This window comes from Salmo salar, chromosome ssa09 (genome assembly GCF_905237065.1).
Source record: "Salmo salar chromosome ssa09, Ssal_v3.1, whole genome shotgun sequence".
NCBI classification, from domain to species: domain Eukaryota; kingdom Metazoa; phylum Chordata; class Actinopteri; order Salmoniformes; family Salmonidae; genus Salmo; species Salmo salar.
The window spans coordinates 70,200,392-70,218,723 of NC_059450.1; the positions used below are offsets into that span (position 1 = coordinate 70,200,392).

At 42.7% G+C, this 18,332-nt stretch overlaps 1 protein-coding gene across 4 annotated transcripts; it reads left to right on the top strand.

Moving 5' to 3' along the window:
• Positions 1 to 14,107: 14,107 nt before the first annotated feature.
• On the top strand, positions 14,108 to 17,474 carry pdzd11 (PDZ domain containing 11). 4 transcript variants are annotated; one of them, XM_045723292.1, is made up of 6 exons: positions 14,108 to 14,411; positions 15,613 to 15,716; positions 15,827 to 15,967; positions 16,182 to 16,280; positions 16,601 to 16,705; positions 16,805 to 17,474. In XM_045723292.1, the coding sequence occupies exons 2-5, from the start codon at positions 15,624 to 15,626 to the stop codon at positions 16,700 to 16,702; spliced, it is 435 nt and encodes a 144-aa protein (XP_045579248.1). In that variant the 5' UTR covers positions 14,108 to 14,411; positions 15,613 to 15,623; the 3' UTR covers positions 16,703 to 16,705; positions 16,805 to 17,474.
• The last annotated feature ends 858 nt before the right edge of the window (positions 17,475 to 18,332 follow it).

Below are 18,332 nucleotides of genomic sequence, written 5' to 3' on the forward strand. Positions count from 1 at the left end.
GTGCACGTTACCCATTATGACAACCTGAACCTCCTTGCCATCCAAGTGAGAGCATAAACCCACAAGTACGCCACAGATTACATGTTATATCTGCATAAGTACAATGGAATTTAGCTACTTAAATGAAGTGCATCTTGAGAGGCACTTACTTGTCATTTAAAACACAAGGCCCAATATACACTGGAGTTGCTTACCAGGATGACATTGAATGTTCTTGAGTGGCCTAGTTACAGTTTTGACTTCAATCTACTTGAAAATCTAGCCTTAGAGACTTAGCCAGAAAGACTCACAGCTGTAATTGCTGACAATGGTGCTTCTACAAAGTATTGACTCAGGGGTGTGTATACGTATGAAAATGAGATATTTCTGTATTTAATTTTCAATAAATTTGCAAACATTTCTTAAAACATGTTTTCACTTTTTCATTATGGTGTATTGTGTGTAGATGGGTGAGAAACAAATATATTTCATCCATTTTGAATTCAGGCTGAAACACAACAAAATGTGGAATAAGTTAAGGGGTATGAATACTTTTTGAAGGCAATGTAGCAAACTAGGCTCTGGGCCTAGCTAGCTAGCTACCTAGCTAGTCGTTGTGTTATCCAGCTAGAAATAATAGCTAAGATTTTTATAACTAACCCAAGATAAGCCACAGCTAGTCGTTTCCAATGGGAACAAATGAGTCAAGCACGAGCTAGTGAGATCCTATTGGCACGTTCTAGCATGTATTTGCATATTTCCTTTAGGAAATGCGTACTCTGTGAAGTGCATGTGTGCAATAACTCAATTTGCCCTTGCACTCCTAAACAACCCAATTTTGTAGAAGGCAAAGGGTAAAAGCTACAAAACTTAGTCCACTCTGTTCGTAACAGATTATAGTTTTGGAAACAGAAAACTGTATTGAGATAAAATATTTCATCAATTAGAAAATTAGCATAATGCCAGTCAAAATCCATCTCGCTCCATCTTCTCCCACTGCCGGCCACTGGGGTTCCTCTCATTACCATATTTGGTAGTGAGTGGAAACGCCAACCGGATGCTTCACAGTTATAGACCCGGTGAAATATCTGGCTCATTGTTCTATCTGTGATAATAGTGCTTGCAAACACTAATAAGTTAACAAGTGTTTAGTTACATTGAAAAGGATCTAACGTTACTCATGGGGCTTTAGTTTCCGCTGCCGTTAAGGCGGTGCTAGCATCAAACATGTTAGTTTGTAATTTCTTAATGTAAAAACTGGCGCACTAGCATTTTCCAGCCCTAACATGCTGACCAGATCGGACACGTTGTGTGCGCGAGGGTCGCAAAATAAATTTAGAAATCCATGTTATTCAATTATTGCACCCACACTGCTAAGCTAAAATAGAAGTCCTTTCTATTTCTGACACAGATCGCGCTGAAAGTCCTGCCTCTCCCATCTCCTCATTGGTTTATAGAAGCAGGTACCCACGTGCCATCTCCTCATTGGTTATACCCATGTGGGTGATTGAAAGACGAACTGTTTTGCCGGTAGTCTTGGTAATACTATGAAAGTTTTAGATCCCAATCAACATATAAATTCAAAGATGAAAAAGCCTGGAAGGAAGAGAGATGACTAGAAACGATTCGTTTGGCCGTATTATGTGTGGATTAATTGGCGGAGTAGCGGAGCTTGTGCATTTCAGGTAAAATAACAACTCTATGTTTATATCCCAGGACAAATTAGCTAGCAACAGCAAGCTAGCTAAATAGGACAAATTAGCTAGCAAGTGCAAGCTAACTAGCTACATTGCCATACATGTTTAATGCTTTTTGACCTGTCCCCAAATTAATGTAATTGGTTCAGAGTTTGTTTTGATATTTAACCTGCGTGTCATGATCGCGTTTGGTGTAGGGGGACAAAATACATTTATGCACGATAGCGCACGCGCGCAGCCGGTTTGGGTTCCGTGTAATCAAATCAAATAGAATTTATTTATATAGTCCTTCTTACATCAGCTGATATCTCAAAGTGCTGTACAGAAACCCAGCCTAAAACCCCAAACAGCAAGCAATGCAGGTGTAGAAGCACGGTGGCTAGGAAAAACTCCCTAGAAAGGCCAAAACCTAGGAAGAAACCTAGAGAGTAACCGGGCTATGAGGGGTGGCCAGTCCTCTTCTGGCTGTGCCGGGTGGAGATTATAACAGCACGTGGCCAAGATGTTCAAATGTTCATAAATGACCAGCATGGTCAAATAATAATAATCATAGTAGTTGTCGAGGGTGTAACAAGTCAGTAACACAAGAGTAAGTGTCAGTTGGCTTTTTCATAGCCAATCTTTGAGAGTATCTCTACCGCTCCTGCTGTCTTCTAGAGAGTTGAAAACAGCAGGTCTGGGACAGGTAGCACGTCCGGTGAACAGGTCAGGGTTCCAGCAGGTCTGGGACAGCAGGTCTGGGACAGGTAGAATGTCCGGTGAACAGGTCAGGGTTCCATAGCCGCAGGCAGAACAATTGAAACTGGAGCAGCAGCACGGCCAGGTGAACTGGGGACAGCAAGGAGTCATCAGGCCAGGCAGTCCTGAGGCATGGTCCTAGGGCTCAGGTCCTCTGAGAGAGAGAAAGAAAGAAAGAGAGAAAGAGAGAATTAGAGAGAGCATATTTAAATTCACACAGGACACCGGAAAAGACAAGAGAAATACTCCGGATGTGACAGACTGACCCTAGCCCCCCGACACATAAACTACTGCAGCATAAATACTGGAGGCTGAGACAGGAGGGGTCAGGAGACACTGTGGCCCCATCCGATGAAACACCCCGGACAGGGCCAAACAGGTAGGATATAACCCCACCCACTTTGCCAAAGCACAGCCCCCACACCACTAGAGGGATATCTCCAACCACCAACCTACCATCCCGAGACAAGGCCGAGTATAGCCCACAAAGATCTCCGCCACGGCACAACCCAAGGGGGAGCGCCAACCCAGACAGGAAGACCACGTCAGTGACTCAACCCACTCAAGTGACGCACCCCTCCCAGGGACGGCATGGAAGAACACCAGTAAGCCAGTGACTCAGCCCCTGTAATAGGGGTAGAGGCAGAGAATCCCAGTGGAGAGAGGGGAAACCGGCCAGGCAGAGACAGCAAGGGCGGTTCGTTGCTCCAGCCTTTCCGTTCACCTTTACACCCCTGGGCCAGACTACACTTAATCATAGGACCTACTGAAGAGATGTGTTTTCAGTAAAGACTTAAAGGTTGAGACAGAGTCTGCGCCTCTCACATGGGTAGGCAGACTATTCCATAAAAATGAGAGGTATGGACAATGAATGGGGGAATTAAGTGTGTGTATGTGTGAGAGAGACTGTAACGCAAGGTTCGGCAAGTTACCTGTCTTATAAAAGCTCCTTGTGCTCAGATGGGCGGGGTATGATTTGTTTAGTTGTGTCCTTAAAAACATGATCCAAAGTGCATATTTTGGACAGCGCTGATAGGGATATTTATGACCAACCTAAGCTGGTTTTAGCAGTAACGCAGTTGGTTATGGCATGAATTTTGACAGCGGAAACGCAGCCTATCCAGTCATGACGCACTCTGCCAATATATATGTGCATGGAACAAGCGTAGCCTAATGTGCTTTTGGGGCCTGTACACTTCGTATTTATGAAACATAAAAAAACGACAGTTTTTCTCCCATTTCGTTTTATTTGATTAAAAACCAAGCATAGCCTCCCCTCCACTCAATGAAGGCTTTTTTTGTCTGCCCAATGCAATCGGAAAATAGTCAAGACTGTCGATAAAGGGTTTGGCTCCTGAGACCGCTTGGAAATAAATCTTAATCACGAAATCTTTATTAAAATATTAAGTTTAAGAGGAGTAAAACAGTGAGCTGACATTCCCTTTTTATCTATGCATTGTAGGCAGGCCCATATTATTTTAGCCATGCAGGTCCTGTTTTGGATGTGCGTAAAACCCTCCAGTGTCTGCGTTGTTCTAATATTACATGCCCACAGGGGGAAATGTTCTATTTTTTTTATTTAACCTTTATTTAACCAGAAAAAGTCATTTGAGACCCAGAGTGTCTTTTTCAAGGGAGACCTGGCCAAGATGGCAGCAACAATCAATACATTACAGAATTAAAACATACTACAGTACAATAACATGATCCAGCCTAAAAAAAAGCTTTTACACTCCTCTGTAAAGGTCTCCCATCAACATTTTAAATTAATTCAGTGGCACTAACATATCTAGATGAAGCATGGATTGTAGACTATTCCATGCCTCAGGTGAACAAGAGGAGAAGGCAGTATTGCCCTATACTGTAAATGTCCTGGGGACTTTAAGTAGAAACCACCTAGCAGACCAGGTATGGTAACTGCTGGTGGTGAAGGAGACCAGACTACAGAGGCAAAGAGGGAGTTTACCCAAAAGGGCTTTGTAGATGAACACATACAAATTTAGCTTTCTGCGCATTTAAAGTTAGCTCCAATTCACCATAGTGGGTGAGTGACTTGGCATTTGTAATAAAGCGCAATGATGCATGATGAACAGAGTCCAGTCTCTGTAAGACAGAGGAGGCTGCATGCACATACAACAAGTCACAATAATCAATTGCAGCGAAAAAAGTGGCCTGAACAAGCTTCTTCCTAGCCATAAGTGGGAAGCAAGCCTTATTACGAAAATAAAAACCCAATTTCAATTTAAGCTTCCTCTCAAGATTATCCATATGAACTTTAAAGGACAACTTGTTATCCAACCATATACCTAGGTATTTTCAATGGATAAGTCACCAGATGTGACAATGCTAACATTCTCTGACTGAGTGCGAGCTCTGGTGAAGGTCATGAATTTTGTTTTTATGTACATTCATGACCAGTTTGAGACCATAAAGGTAGGCCTGCAGTGACTGAAAAGCAGTCTGGAGCTCTTCAAGCCTGAACCAGACAAGGAGCACATGCATATGATTGTATCATCTGCATATAGATGTAACTTTGCTGGTTGCGTCCCATTTCCCAAATCATTAATAAAAGTTTAGAACAACACAGGAGCTAAAATGGAACCCTGGGGCACACCTCTATTAATCTCAAGAAAGCTAGACTTGTGATTGTCAGTACATACACATTGTGTTCTGTCGGAAAGACACCAAAGTTACTAGCTTTTTAACAATTCATGGTCAACTGAATCAAATGCCTTTGATAAATCAACAATGTTGCTTTTTATCAAGTGCATTTATGTCATTTGCCACTGCTATAGTTGCAGTTGTGGTGCTGTGCCCTGATCTAAAGCCAGACTGAACCCTGCTCAGTATGTTCTTTTCAAATATGAAGTTTAACTGCGAGTTCACTAGGAATTCATAGACTTTGGCCAGGATAGGGAGTTATTAGTAGTTATTAGCATCTGAGGGATCTCCACCCTTTAGCAGTGGGAAGAGATAAGCTGATTTCCAAAGGCTGGGTATGGAATTAGTCAAAAGACTCAAGTTGAAAATGTGAGCCACAGGTTCAGTAATAATACCAGCTGCTATCTTTAAGAGGTAGGGGTCAAGGTTGTCTGGACCTGCAGACTTTTTAGTGTCTATAGCTTTTAGTGCTTTATAGACCTCAGCATAAGACACAGGCTCAAAGTTAAAATGGTTCACATAAGGGCCTATATCATTGACTGTAACAGAGCTTACATTAGAGGCCTGGGCCCCACCATTATCAACAACTGAACTGGCAGATATGAAGTGCTTGTTAAAAACCCCTACAATATCTGCTTTATCCTTCACTTCATTAGAATCCATCATTAAATGGTCAGGAAGGCCAGAGGATACATTAGAACCTGACACTGATTTGATTAGCTTCCAGAACTTGGTAGGGTTGTTTAGGTTCTCTGTGACTGCATTTAAATAGTCATCTGATTTGGACTTCCTGATCAATCCTGTGCATTTGTTTCTTAGCGCTCTGAAGGAGGCCCAGTCAACAGGAGCATTTGTATGTCTAGCTTGAGCCCAAGAGACATTTCTCTTTCTAATTCGTTTTCTGAAAACCAAGGATTGTCCCTTCCACTGATTCTACATTTCTTCACAGGGGCATGCTTATCACAAATGGACACAAATTTCATATAAAAATAGTCCCAGGCAGCGGTCAACATCGGGAATCAGACTTAACTGTGTCAATATTATAGTACAGATCATGTAAGCACGCTTGCTCACCAAACTGTCTAAAATGTATTTTAAAAAATATAATGGGGTTTGACTTTGGTATTTATTTATTTTCTAACGCAAGCAATTGCACAGTGATCACTGACATCATTACTGAATATCCCAGTCGATGTGTATTTGTGAGGGGTATTTGTTAGAATAATGTCCAATAGTGTTGATTTGTTAGGTGCTCTGGGATTCGGTCTTGTAGGCACATTAATTGAGCAAGATTCAGAGAGTCACACAGATCTTTAAAAGAGTCCGATACAGATGTATCGGATGGGGCCACAGTGTCTTCTGATCCCTCCTGTCTCAGCCTCCAGTATTTATGCTGCAGTAGTTTATGTGTCGGGGGGCTAGGGTCAGTCTGTTACATCTGGAGTATTTCTCTTGTCTTACCCGGTGTCCTGTGTGTATTTAAATATGCTCTCTCTAATTCTCTCTTTCTCTCTTTCTGTCTTTCTCTCGGAGGACCTGAGCCCTAGGACCATGCCTCAGGACTACCTGGTATGATGACTCCTTGCTGTCCCCAGTCCACCTGGCCGTGCTGCTGCTCCAGTTTCAACTGTTCTGCCTGCGGCTATGGAACCCTGACCTGTTCACCGGACGTGCTTGTTGCACCCTCGACAACTACTATGATTATTATTATTTGACCATGCTGGTCATTTATGAACATTTTAACATTTTAACATTTTGACCATGTTCTGTTATAATATCCACCCTGCACAGCCAGAAGAGGACTGGCCACCCCTCATAGCCTGGTTCCTCTCTAGGTTTCTTCCTAGGTTTTTGGCCTTTCTAGGGAGTTTTTCCTAGGGAGTTTTTCCTAGCCACCGTGCTTCTTTCACATGCTTTGCTTGCTGTTTGGGGTTTTGGGCTGGGTTTCTGTACAGCACTTTGAGAATATCAGCTGATGTACGAAGGGCTATATAAAAATAAATTTGATTTGAAATTTGATGTAAGCATTTCCCAGTTCAAATCTAAAAGAATGAATTCAGAGTCATTTAGCTTGTGCAGGACATCAGAAAGAGAGTTTAGTGCGTCTCCCAAAGCCGAGGGCGGTCTGTAGCAGCCGACTACAGTGACGTGGGAGTCCTTATTTGTTCACTTTAACCGCAAGCAATTCAAAATGTTTGGCTTTGGTAATCGAGAGAATTTCAGAGGTGTTAAACTTGGATTTCACATAGATTGCAACCCTTCCTCCTTTACTCGTCTGATCTGTTCTAAAAACCGCGGACCCATCAATAGAAATCAAGTTATTTGACACAGATTTCTTTAGCCAAGTTTCTGATAAAAACCATTATGTCTGCATTTGTCGTATTGGCCCATATTCTCATCGTGTCTATTTGGGGAAATAGACTTCTGACATTAACATGCAAGAGGCCAACACAACGCTATGTTTGTAAAATCCTAAGGAGTCGGTAGAGATTGCATGGTATCTACCGGCCCAGAGGTTGGTCCACATTACCAGTGATAAACAATAAAAGCATAACAATATATCTCAGTTGCCCAATGCATGAGGACTTGGTGGAGCCAGCACCATTGTCAATAAAACGAGCTGAGTCTTTTCACAGAGAAAAAAAGTAATTCAAGAGTTTGAGATTTTGGAAGTATGCCATCATGTGTAGGTCCAGTTGCGTTTGAGAGTGGTACAAATGTAATTGCAGAGAGTGTCAACCAAGGGCTCTCTATGGTGTAGTAGGTCAGGGCGTGACTAGGGGGTGATCTAATATATCTATTTCTATGTTGGTGCTAATATGGTTCCCAATTAGAGGCAGCTGTTTTTCGTTGCCTCTAATTGGGGATCATATTTAGGTAGCCTTTTTCCCACCTGTGTTTTGTGGGATATTGTTTGGTTTTGTGCTTGTTGCACCACGTAGTCACGTTTTGTTGCTTGTTAGTTGTTTTGTTGAAGAAGTGTCACGTTAAATAAATATGTGAACCTCAACACATGCTGCGCCTTGGTCCGTCTCTTACAACAACCGTGACAGAGAGAGACCAAGTTCCTGGTAGTATTGACACGATGGTCTCGTCGGAGTGTTTACAAATTGTAGCCCATAAAGCGACGATAATTCGCTCACCCGACTAGTGAGTTAATCCTTAATTTAACCTTTATTTAACAGTTAAGAACACATTTTTATTTAGAATGACTGCCTACCCCGGCAAAACCCGGACAATTGTACGGCTGCCCATAGGGTCGAACCCGGCTCTGTAGTGAAGTCTCTAGCACTGCAATGCTTGTAGACCACTGCACCACTCAGGATCCATGAGGAAAGCATCTCTCTCTTTTGTGGCTTGGGATGTGAAGCAATAAATGGGCTTTCATAAAGATACACCATTAGTAGTTATTTTACTCCCATACATACAAGTTTGATTACACGACAAAGCGCAGGCACAGTAACAGATACATAATGCCGGTTATTAGAGGTCCTTCAGCACAGGTGTGCAACGACCAGTCGATGTTGTGTAGAACGGTGTAGATTTTCCCACGGCCGACGGTGCATCAGGTTTTCCAATCTGGCAACCGCTTCTCACACATGCTTCGAACACTCCGACAGCCTCACTGTATTTTGGTACACCAGAATTACATTAATTTCCAATGAAACGCTGCGTTTGCCTTGCAGCATTGTGTTGCAGAGGCAGTTGCAGTGCGTTCGGTGTGGTGCATACATTGGATTTATCGAAGGTATGTGTCAAACTGTATGTGTGAATGGTTTGACAGAAATGGTAGCAGAAGGTGAATGTTGAACTTTTGCTAAATAGATATCCAGATGACGCTGCGTACCATTTTGCGCGATTGCTCGCAGACAGACGTTCCTGACTCGGCGCGCGCTCCAACTCCAAAAAGGTGTAGGCTACAGTTTACGAGCGACCCGAGGCAGAATAAATGCCTTTTCAATCAGATGTATTTGTACAAGCAAATTTCGTAAAATAGAAACTGAGATCTAAAAAGAATGTTATATACAGCATCAACCTTCACATCAAAAGTGTTTGCTTCTGTAGACAGCATCAAGGTCATTAAAACATAAACAATGTCTGATACAGTTTGGAAAATCTAGTCTCCATTGTGGTCCTATGTAGTAAACCCCACATAAATGCCCCATGTTATAATTGTGATGTTTGTATATGTTTTAATGACTGCATTTTGTATAATGTTTTGCTCTACCCTAATTAATTTGATTGTACTTGGTCTGTGTGGTGCGTTTTGTTTGGTTGTCTGTGTAACCCCTGTTAAAAGAAAATAACCTTATAATGAAAAGATAATTACAACAACAAAAAACATAAACAATGTTAAAACTCAGATCTCAAGGATCAGACATACAAACGACAGACTGATTGGCTGCCATCTTGGATTGCCTGGAAATTATGGTGCCTGTAAGTGTGACATAGACTATTTAAAACAAGTTGTTGTTTTGTTTAGAATTTGATTAGAATTTGATTCATTCTCTTTTTAGTCCTTATTAATAATGAATTGAATCTTGTTTATTGACAATGTTTGGCATGTCCATGTCCAGCTATAATGCTCAGCTATAATATCTAGCCCCTATATCAGTGTGAATGCTATTGAATTACAATTGCAATTACTTAGAACAATGTGGACTGCAGGTGGGTTCAAATTAATTAACCTATTTAGCAAAGATGGGATAGGTCTACATTTTGTTATTTAGTTTCTATAAGCCATTTAACAAATATAACGGACTAACATTGGAATTGGAGTTGATTCCAAGACAATATATAAAAGACCCTTAATACACAACCTGAAGCGACCCCATACAATACTTTAAAATGGAGCATGTTCTGATTGAGGGGCCAAGTCTCAACACACCCACAACTTGTTAATTCATCAAAACCCAGCCTTTTTGCACACCAACGCCAGCAAGTTCAGCGATAATTGTGGTAGTGAAAATAGCTCAAATATTTCAGACACACCCCTGAACCTATAGCGCTACTGCCTGTGCTTAGATCTACCATTGTGTTTGTTAAAATAGAGCCCATAGTGTGTTGACACAAGTAACTAGCTAAACTTTAACATGCTGGGTGTGTCTCACGTAAATAAGACCTTCGAGCTCAGCTAACGTTAGCTAGCTAGATAGTTGCTAGCTAGATAGTTACAGTATTTAGCGAGTAGCGACCATAGCATATTTGCCAGCTTTAGCTAGCTAGCTAGTCAAGGTTAGAAACGAATCCAAAACAACTCCACAGATTGCATAGAGAGTGTATTCTAAACTAGCTAGCTAGCCTAGTTTGTAGGCCCAACAAAAACAACAGCTAACCTTAGCTACCTATGCTAAATCGTCCAGCAGTATTCATGTATGCAGAATTCATGTATCCAAAAAGGCTAAACAAATTGCAACGAAAGCGTACTTTCTCTATCCTGTTTTGACATTTTTGACCTACAACACTAGTGGCAATCTTTAATGTCTGGATTTTGCACACTGACCTTCTTGACCCAGTTCTTTGCACACTGTTACATTATGTCAATGTCAACACGTGGGCACATTAGAGGTTGTCATTATTTCGTGCCTTCTGTGCAGATGGGCAAGATCTTGACGTGATGTGAGAAATAAATAATTGCACCAATGCATCACATCTAATTGTGAGAATGTTCCTCAATAGTGAAACTCTTGCAGGGTTTGTCTTATGACCATTTTAAGTGCATTAATAAAACATTATTCAACCAAGCTTATTACAATTTAGCCAACACAAATTACTATCTCACAATTTTAACCATAATTCGGTGCTATCCGGGATCCTTGGGACGCCCTACCCTAAACCCTAACCGTAACCCTTACCGTAACCATTTGAAATGTCAACTTCAATGGGGTAGAGACATCCCAAGGATCCAGAATTGCACAAACCTTTGGTGCAGAGTTGGTCAATGAGGTGGTCAGTTTTCAATTGGCTAACACTTATCACATGGTTTTTGCAGGCTGAATATGGTGCATTGGGATGTTATCGGAAACTTTAACATTTGTAACAACTATGGTAACAAGTACTTGTTACACCCCTGTAAATAGATTGCAGTTACCATCAGTTAGTTACAGTACATGTTGTTATTACAGTGTAACTATGAATTATTACAATTAATTACAATAGTTGCCTCATGTTTCAAAGCTATATGGTTGTTGCGGAAATTGACCCACTACTACTGTTTACTTTGTGCATCTACGTCATCTGTCTACCTTTAAACCTAACCTAATCTACCTGAGGCTCACTTTATGCATTACTGCCCCACAGTGGCAAGACGTGACATCTCCAAAAACACAAACCCTACACAACACACATATGGCTCCACGACTACCACACATAGGATACTTTCTGTTCTTTAATTAACACTAAAACTGAAACTAAATAATATAAAAACAACATTGGGATAAAAATCTAACTAGTAAATCGGATCTGAAACCTAACTGAAATAAAAACTCACACATAGGCTACTTTCTGTTCTTTAACACTAAAACTAAACCTGAAACTAAATAATGTAAAAACAACAGTGATAAAATTCCAACTAGTAAATGGGAACTGAAACATAACTGAAATGAAAACACAAAACTATAATAACCCTGGAGGGAACTGACCTGACGTGAGAGTTGTTAATGAGACTTAAAGTCCTTTCAACAACATCACCTACACTTTTAACCTTTTAAAAGCTCAACAGAATACATTTAATACTTTGTTTCTGTTGGAAATGGTCTCATAAATTATTTTATCCTGTGCTCTTGGCCAAGATGAACATGTAAGCTACAAAGGCAAAAAGCACAGAAGGTATGAAAGGATGATGGGCCTAATGCATTTCTTTCATCTAGCTGATCTTTGGAGTTTAGCCTAATTGATCTATTTTCAATGTGGGTGTCATCTGCCTACTGGGGACCACCCCTATACCAACTTCATTAATTAACCCATCTAGGCATAATACATCTAGGCATAATACCCATCTAGGCATAATACACTTCAAGGCTACACCTTGAAGTGCAACAGCACATAGGCTATCTTATGTCTGGAGCATATGTTATGGACACACACACAGCGTCTCGGCATCGTAACTGAGCACTTGACCATGTTCGAAAGAAATAAGAAACTCATACAATACCAGTCAAAAGTTTGGACAGACCTACTCATGCAAGGGTTTTTCTTTATTTTTTACTATTTTCTACATTGTATAATAATAGTGAAGACATCACAACTATGACATAACACATATGGAATTATCTAGTAACAAAAAGTGTTAAACAAATTAAAATATATTTTATCTTTGAGATTCTTCCAAGTAGCCACCCTTTGCCTTGATGACAGCTTTGCACACTCTTGGCATTCTCTCACCCAGTTTTACGACTTTACAACCACGTTGTAAATTCCTTGCAGAGACTCTTGTCTCCCTGACCATGCAGTATGGGAGAGAGACCAAAGGAACTCTCCCGCCAAATTCTACTACATTCCAGAACAATATTCCTATTTTGGAGAATGTGTAAACGGTCAGTGGAGAAGCCAGTCCGTTTTGTTTTGACATCATCTATGCGTGACTTCTTCTCGCTGAGGAGGCCGAAAGTCTTCCCCTCCAGATTCTCCTTCTGAATCCTCACCATGTTCTCCTCCACGGGGTCCTTCACTATGAACTTAGTGATGACAACGTCTCTCTTCTGGCCGAGGCGGTGACAGCGGTCCATACCCTGGTCCTATGTTGCTGGGTCCATGAGGAAGACGCACGAGGCGGCTGTGAGGTTTAGCCCCACACCTCCGGCTTTGATTGAAAGAAACATGAATTATGGTCTGCCGGGTGCATTGCTCTGAAACTCCTGGATGACCTGCGCCCACCTCTTCTGGCTCAGTGCCGTCCAGGCGCACAAACCTGAACACCTCCTCCCAGAGAGGGACCTCCAGTAGAGTGAGGAAGTAGAGTTAACCAGATTCTTTCTGCTGTTGTCCTCACTGTGCGGTCTGAGCAGGCTAGACATTAGAGTCTCCACTTTGGAGGTTGCTCTCTTCTTCTTCCTGAGGAAACTCCACCAGCTCACTGGCCTTGATCTGGCCTCTGCACAGAGGTCACTGCGTCTGTTCGCTTGTGCTGTACAGTTTATGACCATTGCAATAAATAATACAAAGTCCACCTTTCTAACATGTAGCATTTCACTATCTCTCAGTTGATGAGAAACCTTCACTGGTCTTGGTGGCTCTACTACCATTGCTTCTTCCCTGCCACTCGTTCCTTCCAATTTTCCCCTTGCCACCTCATTCTCCCTCACCCTAACAGGGCACTCCAAGAAATCAGGTGCATGTTCACCTCCACCTCAGCCCTGATACGAAAATCCATGCAGGAAACATTCCACTCCATATCTTTTTGAGTCTTAACACATGCTTCTTCTGCTGCGCAGACACATAAAAAATCTAAATAAGACCACTTCTTGTAACTCTCCCCGACTCCACACTTTCTTCCAACACATTCCAGATTTTCCTGGAGACGTTAAACGGATTTCCCACGTAGCAGTCATTCAAAACCCTGACTCTTGATCAAAAAAATAGTCTAGTGGCTTCCTATTTTCCAACATAGCTTTACTTCTTGTTTCCCTTTTTCTTCGCCACTGTAACACTCTCATTCCCATTTTCTGTACTATTAGCTTCACTCGACACTAGTTTCAAACAAAACCTCAGTTTCCGCCATCTTCCGTCCGTCTGCTCTCTTCCCAGGTCCGATTGGCTCACGGTCTTAAGTGAAAACAAATCTTCCAATTAGCTGATTCACTTTCTACACCCACTTCTGTTGACACGCCCACGTCCAGGCACCCAACTGACCAGAATTGTTAACACAGCCAGCAAAGTAATTGGTCGACCAAAGGCACATTTGAGCAGTCTGTTACACAAGGCAACCAAAAAGAAGGCACTGGCTGTCATTGGCGACCGCTACCACCCTCAGTTCGAGAGTCTTCCCTCTGGCCGGCGCTTCAGAATGCCCAAGGCCAAGAAGAATGTGTTCAAACATCCATTTGTTCCTTGTGCTGTTGGCCTGTGAAATGCAAACTAAATTATATCAGTATATGTACTTATCTATCCAGTGCAGTTGGGACAGCGGTCGGTTGTGAGTGAATGTATCAATGTTTTTGGTGTATGCAAAATGGACTGACTGGTTTAAATGTATATGATGTGACCCTTTTAATGGAAGGTGATTCTGAAGAAACATTTCCATCCTTGATGGACAATAAAGTTTTATTATTTTCTATGCAGTTACCCATGACTCGTCAACAGGGCGTGGCTTGAAGGGGAAGTTCTCTTTTTTGCCTGGTAAGATTGTTGCTATTTGTAGCTAGCTAACAGTAGATTACATTAATAAAATAACGGTGTTTATATTTTGGATTCATTGTAACATTTAAAGTAATCTGTAGTTTACTTGCTACACTTGCGTTATTTTGTCAGAATGACGATGGTACAGCTTGTAATCACCGCCTAAGCTAGCTAGCTAACTGGTGATAGCTAGCGAACAACAAATGTCAGGACAGGTTGCGAACATGGAAAAAGCAGGTACTAATGGCTGAGCCAGTAACGTTTATGGAATTTGATGCGAGTCCCTGTTCAATAAGTTTTTGTCTCGCTTATACTGTTATTGCAGAGGCAAACCTCCTGTGATTATTTATTGCCTTATTTAGCCAAATTGCCTGTACATCTGTAATCTTGCCAGTGTAGAGTAATGTCTCTGAAATCCTCTCGCCTGTCCATGACCAAATTAACCCCTCCCTTTTCGAAAAAAAAAAGTAAGTTGCACCCCAGCAAAATCGTGAATCGCTAATTAAGCAGTGACGCAAAACAACGCAGCGCACTTGACGGGTAGAATTTTTCCTCGTTGAAACCGCTAAGAGCCAATTTATGCTTGATCTGAAAATATAGTCCTCTGGAGGTACGCAGAGGCCAAATATCGCATCGTCGTGTGCTTCTCAAATGTTTTAACAGTGCAGCGACGCATTGTAACAATGCCAAATTGAGCACTGCATCTCAGTGCAAGAGGCATCACTGCAGACCCTGGTTCGAATCCAGGTTGCATCACATCCGGCTGTGATCGGGAGTCCCATAGGGCGGCGCACAATTGGCCCAGCGTCGTCAGGGTTTGGCCAGGGTAGGCTGTCATTGTAAATAAGAATTGTTCTTAACTGACATGCCTAGTTAAATAAAGGTAAAAAAATATATATGTATATAATTAAATTGGTTGACAGTAGATGAAGGCGGGAGGTCCTGTATAAACACAAACTCACTTCCTTGACAACTTCCTTCACAACAGCTCTGCACTGCTCCGCGAAGCGCAAGAAGTATGAATGCCCTGACTTCTGCAGAGGCTGTATCACCGTAAATGCTGCACGGCCAGTGCAGACTTCAGATTGACCATCCAGCACCTTTTAGTGTCCCACAGCCTCCAAACAGACATAACATATTGTTTTGGAGAGACTATTGCATGCTGTAATGATCATTGCCTATGCTTTTTTTTAACCAATAGGTTTTGAAACCATGGACCAAAAGATCCCGTATGATGACTACCAACTCCCAGTTGTCTTTTTGCCTTCCTACGAGAGTCCCCCAGCATGGATAGCCCCGCAGGAGGTATGATCCTGACATGACATCCATACCCTGTCATAACACTGCCAACGTTCAGACTAGGGCGCCGCCCCCACAGATCTTCAACGATGTTCCCTCTGTGTCTGTCTGTGTAGCGTATCCACCATCATGACTACAACAATGAGCTGACCCAGTTCCTGCCACGCACCATCGTGTTGAAGAAACCTCCAGGGGCACAGTTAGGCTTCAACATCCGTGGGGGCAAGGCCTCTCAGCTGGGCATCTTCATCTCCAAGGTGTGTGTGTGTGTGTGTGTGTGTGTGTGTGTGTGTGTGTGTGTGTGTGTGTGTGTGTGTGTGTGTGTGTGTGTGTGTGTGTGTGTGTGTGTGTGTGTGTGTGAGAGAGGATGAGGCTGGTGCTACTGCCCATGCAGGGCTGATCTACCTAGCCTACACTTCTAAGGCTCCGAAAGGTCGGCATCTCCTTCATCTCTCTGTGTGTGTATGATAGGTGGTCCCAGATTCGGACGCCCACAGAGCAGAGCTCCAGGAGGGAGATCAGGTGCTGTCTGTCAATGAGGTGGACTTCCAGGACATAGAGCACTCGAGGGTCAGTGATGTACTGTAGAATGTACACACCAGTGGAGGCTGGTGGGAAGGACTATGGCTGGAATGGAATCAATGTAATGGTACCAAACACATGGCAACAATGTGTTTGACTCTGTTCCATTGATACCATTCCAGCCATTACAATGAGCTCATCCTCCTATAGCTCCTTCCACCAGCCTCCTCTGGTACACACCACACTATACCTCTTGATAAATCTCATTACTTCATTTTGTACCGCAGCACTAACTTATGTTTATAAAAAGGTTCACACTTTTCGGGCATACATTTGTCACTCATAGAAAACATTTCTTCTCCTCTCAGGCTGTTGAGATTCTGAAGACTGCCAGAGAGATTCTGATGAGGGTGCGCTTCTTTCCCTACAGTAAGTGTTGCCATCACCTGCTCCGCCAGCTAATATTTTAGAAGGTACCTAAATTGTATCTGATGCCATTATTGCCTCAGTTTCTCCTCTCCAACCTGTGAAGTTTTTATAACGGTTGTTATATAACTTCCTGTTTCCCATAGACTACCAGAGACAGAAGGAAAGGACTGTGCACTAGGTGGCAGAAGAGTTCCCCGGGAGAGAGTATGTGAGTGTCCGTCTCGTAGGAGTTGATGTCCTTAGTGGATAGACCTGCACTTCACTAGTGTCCGCCTCCCACAGACTACAGCCCCCGTCCTCCGTTTCAAGGATGAACGAACGCATGACTAACTGGATTCATTCACATTTACACCCCAGGACCACGTAAAGACAGTGCATTCCCCTTCTGCATACTAAACGATGCACACTGCTTCAGATGCTGAAAGGATGTTGTTATATCAGGTGTTCACTCACTTACACAGTGAGTCGTGCACTGAAGACACTGTTTTCTCTGGTGTTGATGCTTAGTGTTTCTTTTATATGCAGGGGACCTGGAACATTATGGTATGCAAATAGTATACATTACTCTAAGTAAACTACGTCAACTGAAGTGCATGTCAAAGGGACACATTCTTAAGGGAAGATATCACTTTCACTCACCTCTGACCCGAAGCGTTTTGAATACTAGGTTTTAAACTGGTTACCCCAATTGTGTATATATATATCTCAGCAAAAAAAGAAACGTCCTCTCACTGTCAACTGTGTTTATTTTCAGCAAACTTAACGTGTAAATATTTGTATGAACATAACAAGATTCAACAACTGAGACATAAACTGAACAAGTTCCACAGACATGTGACTAACAGAAATGGAATGTGTCCCTGAACAAAGGGGGAGTCAAAATGAAAAGTAACATACAGTAACAATCAGTATCTGGTGTGGCCACCAGCTGCATTAAGTGGTGCAATCCTCATGGACTGCACCAGATTTGCCAGTTCTTGCTGAGATGTTACCCCACTCTTCCACCAAGGCACCTGCAAGTTCCCGGACATTTCTTGGGGGAATGGCCCTAGCCCTCACCCTCTGATCCAACAGGTCCCAGATGTGCTCAATGGGATTGAGATCCGGGCTCTTTGCTGGCCATGGCAGAACACTGACATTCCTGAGCAGTATGGCTGGTGGCATTGTCATGCTGGAGGGTCATGTCAGGATGAGCCTGCAGGGAAGGGTACCACATGAGGGAGGAGGATGTCTTCCCTGTAACGCACAGTGTTGAGATTGCCTGCAATGACAAGCTCAGTCCTGATGCTGTGACACACCACCCCAGACCATGATGGACCCTCCATCTCCAAATCGATCGCGTTCGAGTACAGACCCTGGTGTAACGCTCATTCCTTCGACAATAAACGTGAATTTGACCATCACCCCTGGTGAGACAAAACCGTGACTCGTCAGTGAAGAGCACTTTTTGCCAGTCCTGTCTGGTACAGCGACGGTGGGTTTGTGCCCATAGGCGACGTTGTTGCCAGTGATGTCTTGTGAGGACCTGCCTTACAACAGGCCTACAAGTCCTCAGTCCAGCCTCAGCCTATTGCGGACAGTCTGAACACTGATGGAGGGATTCTGCATTCCTGGTGTAACTCAAGCAGTTGTTGCCATCCTGTCCCGCAGGTGTGATGTTCGGATGTACCG

Coding starts and splice junctions, on each gene's coding strand:
- pdzd11 (XM_014212155.2), top strand. CDS start 14,615: ATGTCAGGACAGGTTGCGAACATGGAAAAAGCAG. Junction 15,717..15,826: donor CATGGATAGCCCCGCAGGAG/GTATGATCCTGA, acceptor CTGTCTGTGTAG/CGTATCCACCATCATGACTA. Junction 15,968..16,181: donor TGGGCATCTTCATCTCCAAG/GTGTGTGTGTGT, acceptor TGTGTATGATAG/GTGGTCCCAGATTCGGACGC.